Source organism: Lactuca serriola, chromosome 2 (assembly GCF_051521515.1).
Source record: "Lactuca serriola cultivar US96UC23 chromosome 2, Lser_US96UC23_V15, whole genome shotgun sequence".
NCBI lineage: Eukaryota > Viridiplantae > Streptophyta > Magnoliopsida > Asterales > Asteraceae > Lactuca > Lactuca serriola.
The window spans coordinates 221,618,418-221,628,755 of record NC_136409.1 but is presented as its reverse complement, the minus strand read 5'-3'; the positions used below and the strand labels follow the sequence as shown (position 1 = coordinate 221,628,755).

The 10,338-nt window shown below is 32.4% G+C and overlaps 1 protein-coding gene across 1 annotated transcript; it reads left to right on the top strand.

Annotated features, from left to right (window-relative positions):
• The first annotated feature begins 1,338 nt into the window (after positions 1 to 1,338).
• LOC145088634 (uncharacterized) lies at positions 1,339 to 4,426 on the top strand. The gene is made up of 5 exons (XM_079027008.1): positions 1,339 to 1,937; positions 2,229 to 2,714; positions 2,808 to 3,326; positions 3,406 to 3,541; positions 4,247 to 4,426. Exons 1-4 carry the CDS (start codon positions 1,491 to 1,493, stop codon positions 3,487 to 3,489), a joined length of 1,536 nt encoding a protein of 511 aa, XP_078883134.1. The 5' UTR covers positions 1,339 to 1,490; the 3' UTR covers positions 3,490 to 3,541; positions 4,247 to 4,426.
• Positions 4,427 to 10,338: the final 5,912 nt, after the last annotated feature.

Sequence of the window (10,338 nt, the reverse complement as noted above, 5' to 3'; positions counted from 1 at the left end):
ACTATCATTAGTCGCTAGGAATATTAAACTAAGACTTAGCAACAATCGTATCTAGGTCATGTCAGAGGAAAAGTCAATGCGTTTGGCAGAGTGCTGCCGAATTCTCCAAGTCACCTACCTAAGTTAAGCGAGTGCATAGTTACTTTCAGCTTACACATAGATATCAAGTATTTAATATGCTTTATTGGTCTATGTGTTTACTATATGCATTCATGAAAGTGTGCAAAATGAGATAATGATTTTACTTGAAGTAATTATATATTTAATTTACCATACTTATATTGTATTGGGTAAAAAGGGTAGAGAGAAACCTTAAGAGACGAGATAGTAATTAGAAAGCTCACTAGACTCCCAAGCCTGACCCACTCAGTTTCTTTGTATCACAGGTACCAATGCGAAGGTACTGATAGATAATGTAATTATCTGCTAAGAGATTCAAGGAGACGTGGATCGTTAGAATATTAAGAATTTGTAAGTCTCTGTTTATGCTTATGTTTCTTGTTTAGTTATGGCACCCCAACCTTAATAAGTTAATGGAAACATTTCTTCGAAAATACTTTTATGGGACCAAAATTTTGCATTAATGAATAAACTCTTTATTCAATAAACATAATCAAATCGATCTTTTCTGGCCGTGAAAATGAGGATGTCACAGTTGGTATCAGAGCACTAGAATGCATTAAGGAATGTGCCTTAATTGCTATTATATGCTAAATGATTTATATGATAGCATGCCTTAGGTTGCTTATCTAAATTGTTATTAGGTTTAAGGTTTGTTGCTGACCTAGAATTAGGAAATTTTATGTGTTCAAGTTTCTAAACGTTTAATTATGATATTAGAATTGACATATAACTTTTCGGAGTAATAATGAGTATTACGCGTCTAAACCTTCCCTATATATATTCTCGTCTCGGTATACTGAACGCCTGCTTTGGTGTTTAGAATATCATGATAAGGACTTATAGCCGACTGAGCAAATGGAGGAAATGAGAAAGCTTATGATAGTGAATGATACCTATCAAAAGATATCATAAAAATTAAATCTTGCCTTTAGAATATGTATGATAAATAAACCGTGTCAAATAATGAAACTTTTCTAAAGTAACAAAAAAAAGTTTACATGTAGAAAATTGACTGATTTGAATTTTATATCCGATAATCGAAACTTTTTATTAATAAAATAAAATTTAAAACTTCTTCATAAATTAAACCAAAATATTTAGTTTTTTTTTTTTTTTTTTTAAATTTCTCAAATGCTTTTAATAATATAAACCATTTTATTAAAATGGGTATTTGCGATTCCGAACGGAAGCCCAGCCCAACATCAGGTATAGGAGTTTGCCGTCGAGGCCAGGGCATCAGACCGGACCAAAGAAAGAGGAGAGCGAACTGAGGGACGGATTCCAGTGACTTCACTTCCGGCGTCGACCTACGCATCTCTCTCAGCTTTTTACTGCACAAACGAAGAGCGGAATCGTAGAAAACGAAAATGGTGAAAAAAGAAAATCCAATTGCAGAAGTAGATGAAGACGAAGAAGATTTTGATGATGAAGAAGAAGAAGAGGAAGAACCAGTAGACTCGCAATCAAGAATGCGGGATGAAAGGGCGACAATGGAAGGATTTCTCCGGCGAATGTCATCTGAAAGAGTTCCGTTGAGAGTCCACGACGTGATAATCAAAGGAAACAACAAGACTAAGGAGTCCTTAATCGAAGCCGAGGTCCAAGCCCTAAAGACCGCCACCTCAGTCCAGGAACTGCTTCAGGCAGCCACTATAGCTAATGCGCGGCTTCAGAAGCTCGATATATTTGATTCCGTAAATGTTACGCTTGATTCAGGTCCGCCTGACTTGCCTGGGACTTCTAACGTCATAGTTGAAGTTGTGGAGTCCAAAAACCCTATCACTGGTGATATTGGCATTTTCACCAAGCCTGAGGTACATTCCGTTTGTTTCCACTTAGTTATGTCTCTGATAGATCATCAATGTCTTCTTAATTCCTATTTCATCTCCAACAATTAATCACAAATCGTGAAACGTATGCCACTGATTTTGATCATGTTTAAATCAGAAATAGTCACTTTTGATGCTGCAATTAGTCATATACTCATATACATGATTAAGTTTAAGTATAATATACATTTATCCACCTGCAGATGAGATGAGACTGTACCATTAACTCTATAAGACGTTGTTTATTGATATGCATTTGTTTAACTTGATTTGTAGGCTAGATCATGGTCAGTTGAGGGTTCACTGAAGCTTAAAAACATGTTAGGGTATGGAGATATATGGGATGGTTCTTTATCTTATGGGTGGGACCAAACATCAGAAGTTAGCACTGGTGTGGCTTTACCAAGATTCATGAAACTGGTGAATCCTGTTATGGCTCGTGTATCTCTTCTTTCTCAAGATTGGCTAAAGTTTTCCTCTTATAAAGAACAAGCAATGGGGTTATCTCTTGGCTTGATATCAACCAGGAAGCATGACTTAGCATATAATCTGTCATGGCGCACCTTAACCGATCCATCACAAAGGGCTTCTGTGTCTGTAAGGAGACAGCTTGGACATAATTTGCTCTCACATTTGAAGTACACTTTTAAAATCGATAAAAGGAACTCACCTCTTAGACCAACTCGAGGCTTTGCTTTTGTTTCCACTTCTCAAATTGGTGGCCTTTTTCCTGATTATCGCAGTGTTCGTTTTATCCGCCAGGTTTTGCTGCTCCTTCATGCCTTTTATTTATTTATTTTTTATTTTCTGTAGTAGGGCTAAAAAACAAATTTAGTCTTTTTAAAATTTCGACAGGAGTTTGATCTTCGGTATGCTTTACCTTTGGGTTTTGCTCGAGCTGCATTAAACTTTGGGGTTGCTGGTGGTGCTGTATTTCCATGGGGAAATGGATTCCTAACCACATCTGTATCTCTACCCGATCGATTCTTCTTGGGTGGAAACTCTTCTCCTGTTTGCACATTAGGAGGCCCAACATCATTACTGGGCTTCAAAACTAGAGGATTGGGCCCAAGTGAGCCAAGACGCCAAGTCCAAGACAAATCCAACAACGAATCAGGATCTGACACCTGTCCCGAAAGAGACTTTCTTGGTGGAGACCTTGCTGTTACTACCTTTGCAGACCTTTCTTTTGATCTCCCATTGAAAGTCCTCAGAGATTCCAATATTCATGGACACGCGTTTGCTTGTGCGGGAAGTCTCGTCAAATTAACCGAAAATTCATTTCATGGTCTCTCCTTTCAGAAATACAAAGACTCCTTCAGAAGCTCTGCTGGGTTCGGGCTTATTGTACCCACCAAATTGTTTCGTATGGAGGTACATTTATTTATTTATTTATTTTTTATATTAAGTCGTTCTTTCTGTATTAAGTTGATATTTTTTTTTTATCGTTCAGGTGAACTATTGCTACATATTAAGACAACATGAACATGACAGAGCAAAGACTGGAGTGCAGTTTAGCTTTTCTTCACCGTTGTAGAATCAACCTTGATATATTTCATTGCCACCAATCCTGAGTTGACACTCGGCAGGTATATTTTTTCAGTTCAAAAAAAAAAAAAAGACAAGTTTGATTAATAATATTCAACCTCAATCCTCTCATAAAATCAGTCAGCCTTTATAAACATTCTAGAGGTTTTGGCTGTTGCTTTATCATGTTCATGTCAAACAGTAACGTAGTTAAATCATTTGTTTTTGTTTTTGTTTCTTTCCTGATGTCTTATTTTAACTTATATGGTCAAAATTTGAAGGCATAAATTTGTCAAACCTAACCCTGCACTATTGCACATCACTGCTTGTGATTGGTACTTGGGAATTTGTGGGTTGACAACGTTGTGGACAATGTCCAACGATTTGGTTTACTTGAAGGGACCCCATTGTCGCATAGTTAACTTGTAACGTACAAGTTAATTAACTACCACTTTGGACAAAGCTGACTCGCTGCTTGGTGGGACCTTTTCTTGTTACCACTCACAACTTGACTATTGGTTTATTTTCCCATGATTAAAATCTGTTGATTAAAGTCGATTATAAAAAGGATGTGATCTAACATTGTACAAAGTAGAAACCATCTTTTATATTCTTCGAATCAGTGTTGGGATTTTAAAAATCATTAACCCATAATTACGGCTATTTGTTAAAAATGACCAATGATTTGTGACGTTAGCCTTGATATGTTATATAAAGATTCGAGTTCATGTTGATATGATGGAAATTTGAAATGTTTGCAATTGCAGTGAACTTGTTTTCATCAAACAACACGCTGATGTTTAGATAACATGTGAGAAGGAGATGAGGCTTTTTGGTTTTTGTATTCAAGTTGATGTTATTTCTAATAAATAACTGATTTTTTTTTGATTCAATTACTATTGTTATTTCTAATAAATCTATAGAATATTTGAATTTTTGTTTTGGTATATTGGTTTCAATATATAGTTATGATAATTCGAGTATGTCGAACTAGTTTTTGGATTTTAGTTAATATTGTTATTTATGATAAATTCATCAAATATCTAAATTATTTTAATATGCTTGATATATTGCATTTTGTTTTGATATTGTTTCAATTTATATTTATTTTATCGGTTTAACTTTTATTTTGAAACAGGTTCAATAATAATTTAGTGTCTCCAAAGAAATTGGAATATCATTAATTATTAAATCATTATACACATGCTAGAGAATAAACTGTTATATCGACAAAACAAATTGCTAGCAGCTGCATTGACGAGATTTGAAAACACAAGCCATTTTAAGCTATGCATTTGATAGTGAACGAATGCAACATCCAATAAGTAAATCAATTTTAATAATCATAAAGCATGTGCACTGAGATTTTTAAGATCCCAAAAACATTGAGGCTCTAATATTATAATGCTAATTCTATAGATGATCTCATAAGAGAAAAATCATGGTCATAAGCACGAGCATCCAGCAATTTGTTGATGCTCAATCGTGTTTTGAATTCTAAGGATGGGTTATTCTTTATAAGTTGGTCGTTGCTCTTCTTTTGCAACATTAAGGATATTCAAACTCTTCCAATTCCTTGGATACCCCTTTCTTTTTCTGTAAAGATCTTAATCTATTTCTTGACATTCTATTGGTTACTAAACAAACAAAACAAAAACTAGAACCGGTGAATCCAAAATTTAAATATTGTTTTGCTGAACATTTATTACTTTACGAAACAATATCAAATAACAAGTAAACGCATGATGAAATTTTTTAAGAATCAATCTCATTTTTTGTTAAGCAGTTACATGCTGGAAAATGGTGTGTGTGTGTGGCGCGCACCCTAACTTTTATAACCATCTACAACCGCCTTTAATCTAAGTTGTTGTTATTATTATTATTATTATTATTATTATTATTATTATATATATATATATATATATATATATATATATATATATATATATATATATATATATATTTTTTATTTTATTTTTTATCAAACAGTCCTGATGATAGCCATTAGATTTTTTTTTATCAAATCTGGATTTTATGTCAATGACTTTACAGTTGTGACGAGTAATGACCATTGTGACATGTATTTTTCTTCTTTATGCAATATCATATTGCTATTAATTTGTGTATTAGTTTTATTTTATAAATGTGTTTTTGTATACAATGTCTGTTTCTTTCGTTTTCTAACATCAGCAATTAGATTTTTATTTTTGAACATAATTGGTTATATTAATCTTAATGTGAAAAAATCATTAAAAAAGTTGGTCCAAATGTTTGGTTCAGCCTAGATTACTGTCTCAAAAACTTGTATGATTTGATTTTTTTTTTTGGAAAGTGATCTTTCCTAACAAGGGTCCCGTGTCAATTTTCGTGCACTGAATAATCTCCAATTGCAAACATAAAGCATAACCTCATACCTTAGAACCTCCATGACCATATAGGCTGAGTAGTGTGAAGATTTGAAAATAATATTCAACCTAGATATAATCAATTTAGTTAAGATTTTAAGACCTAAACCGGTAAAACCAAACCATGAAACATCCTTGGTGATAATTGGTACTGGAGATCGAATTTGTGGATGACAATGTTGTGGACAATTTGCTAGAATTTGGTTAACTTTGATTTGATTACTTGCACTTCAGAGTGATAGGTTTCAAGGGGGGCCACATTGTTGAGAATAGAAATAAAAATGACTGATTTATTTACCTATAACTAAAATCTTTTAATCACAAAACGTATTTAAAATCAAACATATGAAAAGGATGGATTCATTCAATGTAGGAGAATTTTCAAAGGGCGGCTGTGATCCAAACTTGTGGAAACAATTTTAATGTGTCTAATTTTGGATAAAACATCCATCTATTTACACTGTTTTAATTAAACAATTAAATTATGAAGAGCATTTGATGAAGGCATTGAACTATAGGTCCTAGTGGTATCAGGAACATCATTCTCTCCTTTATGACACCTATATATAAACCCATGTTTCAATAAGTTCCCTAACTAGTTCCATGGTTTTACTATCTTAAAACCTATGTACTGGTTACTTGTAACTTATGCATATGTATTCTATAATGTATAATTTTATATGTTTTTAATTAGTTTTATGTATTTTATAAATTAAATTTATTTGCTTTTAATTAGTTTTGTATTTATTCTAAAGTTAGAAATTGTTTGGATTGGAAGGACAGATTTTAGTTGAACTTTTTGTATCCTTAACTTTACAACTAGTAGATTGGAATTTCTAAGACGATCAAATATTTGTCGAAGTCTAATTCGTCCATTGAGAAGAGGACCCACATATAATGTATTTTGACGACAAAAATCAAGGATATCTCTTTTTTAAAATTACAAATTTCTTGCTAACTTTGAAAAGATATACCTAACATGGAAGGTGTAGGGCCTCAATGAATTCTTCTAAGTCTAGAAATTATTTGTCCAAATCATTGTCCTTTCCACATTAATTTCAATATGGAATATTTATTATAAAGTGACGACTTGATACCCTTATCGCTTACCAACTCTTCACTGATTAAGATATGTTAAGTGTAAATAAAATAGATTTATATACAAATACTCGTCTTGTTTGTAAGCAAAGTAAAATCCTATTTTTCTAATAACAAGTGTTGTTTGAACAACATATTTTCTGATGAATCACGTTAAAAAAATATTAGGAAAAATAACACTATACATGCAAACAAAAAAAAATGAAAAAAATCTAAAAACATAAGAATTAATGGGAAAGTACAAAGTGGAACAAAGTTGGTGAAAACATGAACATTGTTACAAAGTCATGTTAAATCCATCACATGTTATTGAGAAGCGGCTTTATATTTGTATCTCGCATTTGCGGAAACCCAAATGACATGAAAATCTTTAAATTTGTAATTTTTTTTTGTTGGTTTTATATTTTTGTGGATTTTAAGTTAATTATAAGTGGATGTTTATAATTTTTTTTAAATAAAACTTTTACCCTCTGGTTTATTAAAAACTTTATATTTGGCAAAAATGTTGGGTTTCATCATTTTTTCTAGCTCTTAAGTTTGATTTTCTGGTTCATTAAAGTCTTAAGTTTGACAAAAAATTCAAGTTTTACCTCGTAAATATATAAAAAGGAGTAAGATTGAAAAAATATTCAAATTTAAGACCTTAATGGACTTAAAATACAACTTTTGATAAAACGACAAAAACCTACAAATTCAAAGGTTCTTATGGTGATTCACCTTGACTATATGTGTGAGTTACATGAATTTCAATATATATTGTTGGAAATTTTAACGGAATAAGCAAGTTGGTTGGTTTCCATTATCCCAATATTGGTGGGGGAAGAAACATTTTGTGGGTTTCTCTTGATCAACCTTCAAAGGCTTTTAGATGATCAAGGGATGGGTCAAGTCCACACACGCGCGCCTAGCCCAGCCTAGCACTAACCGACGTCGCGAGTGGGTGATTTAGGTGCACTTGGCACTTCTAGGGTTTCTCTATGAGGACCCTTTATTGTTGTCTACGATTTCGATGCCTATAAATACAGCTCCATAAGAGCCCTATTCCACACACTAATTTTGAAGCTCTCCCCCTCTCTTGGCAATTTTTTCAAGCTTTTTGAGTATTCACTTTGCATTTATCGTTTTCCATTGTTGTTAGAAAACCGATAAGTTTGCATTAAATCTTGTGGTTTTATTTTGTTGCTTACAACTAATAGAAGCGAAGTAAAAACCTTTAAGGACAGGAGTCCGATTCTTGAAGCTCTTTAAGTTCAAGATCAACCTTTAACATGTCGGTTTTACTTTACTGCTTCGCATTTACTTTCGTCCAATAATAGAACACTCTTCTTCTACCTTTCTTATAATCAGATCTAATCGAGAATGATTGATCTAGTTTTTGGACGAAACTTGGTAATCATAATAATAATAATTAGATTTATTATTCACAACTAATCAACATTTAACTCTTAATATTATTTGTTGGTTTGGTTCTGATTTTCAACAATCTTAAAGGTTTTTTAGTTTATAAATTTCAGACTAATGGACACACAAATCCCAACTGCTAGTCTCCACTACACGAACCGAGAATTTTCCAAGCTCGACCGATTCGATGGTTAGAACTATACCCATTGGGCAGACAGGGTCAAGTTCATACTTCTTGTGCTAAAGCTTGCTTATGTTTGGACCCAAAATTGACCCTAATTCCTGTTGATCCAATTCCCGAAGTGGGGAAAACTGTGGATCCAATGGTCATCTCTAATATAGAAAAAGCAAAGGGCTCTGTATAGATAGTCTGAGGAACTATGTGTGGGTCACATCAAGAACTCATTGTCTGATCGGCTCTATGATTTTTACGCGTCAGTCAAAGATCCAAGAGATCTATGGAGTGCTTTGGAACTCAAGTACAAGGCACATGAGGAAGGTACTAACAAATACCTTGTGTCTAAGTGTTGGTTTAGGTGTCTAAACCCATAACTATAATTGGTATATATATATATATATACATATATATATATATATATATATACTTGAATTGATAATAACAGAGTCCTTTTGGGTTGCCCTCATAACTAGCTACTAGACATGATGATTTTTGGAGAGAGGTTGAATTTATTATTTGATTAATAAATAGAAATAAATAATTTGTTAATATATTATGAGAATAATATATTAATTAGAAATAGTAATATTTAATCAGAAATTAATTGGAATTAATTTTAGGATTAAAAGATTTAATTAAAAGTACATGGGATAAGTGCAATTGTTCAATAGTTGAGCAAGAGCTTTTAGAACCTTCCAAGAAAAGGGTGGACGGTTTTCCTAAGGGTAATCTAGGGTTTCTAAATTATCCCATGTGGATAATTAAAGAGGCGAATAATTACCAGATTTGAATTAATAATATTATATTTAAATTAGGGTTATCTAAGCCCCTTAGGCTTATGATTTTCGGCCACTTGAAACCCTAGAAGAATAGCCGAAATTCCTATCTCTCCCTCTCCTCTCTCCTCCTCTTGGTTGTTTTGGGTGTGATCTACTAGAGGCGGAACACTTGTGACTCTTGCTCTCAAAGTTTCAAGAAGACTACGATTTCAATTGTTATTGCTATATACCAATCAAGGTATGTTTTCTTAACCTTATTCTACAGATTTTGAGAATATACTAGTACTATTAGGGTTTTCCATTTAATGTTCATAAGTTGTATGTTTAATTAGAGAAAACATAGATAAGGAATTAGAGTTGCATGCACACATAAGTTTTTGTTTGTTATGCTCAAAATCCATAAGTGTTTTCAGAGCATTGACTTGTTTTCTATTGAATTGATTACAATTGTTTCAATCAGATCAATCAAGGTTTATGGAAATTAAACCCTTTGGGACTTAGGGTTTTTCGATTCTAGGGTTTCTTGAACCCTAGGTTTCAAAATTTTGGAAAGGGTTTTAACCCTTTCCCTTGCCCTACAAATTTCGAAATTAGGGTTTCCTTCACCCTCAAGAATTTCAAAAAACGGCAAGGATTCAAATCCTTCCCTTCCTCCCCAAGATAAGGCAATTTTCGAAAATTAAGGTTTCTTTGTAGGGTTATCTTATTTTTGATAATTATCTGTTATTTGATTAATTGGATAATTGTAAAATTTGTTTTTTCCCTCCCATGATTTTCAAAAATTAAGGGGAGAAGATTAGGATTAAATCATATTGATTAATTTAATTGGGTAATCCTCAATTGATTTAATAAATTAATTTAAATTTTTAATTTTTAAATTTAAATTAAACTGTTTAATTTCAAAATTTAAGATTTAAAAACCATAGTATTTTGAAATGTTTAAAATATACATTATACGATATGTAAAATTAAATGTTTAATATTTACTATATGTATAA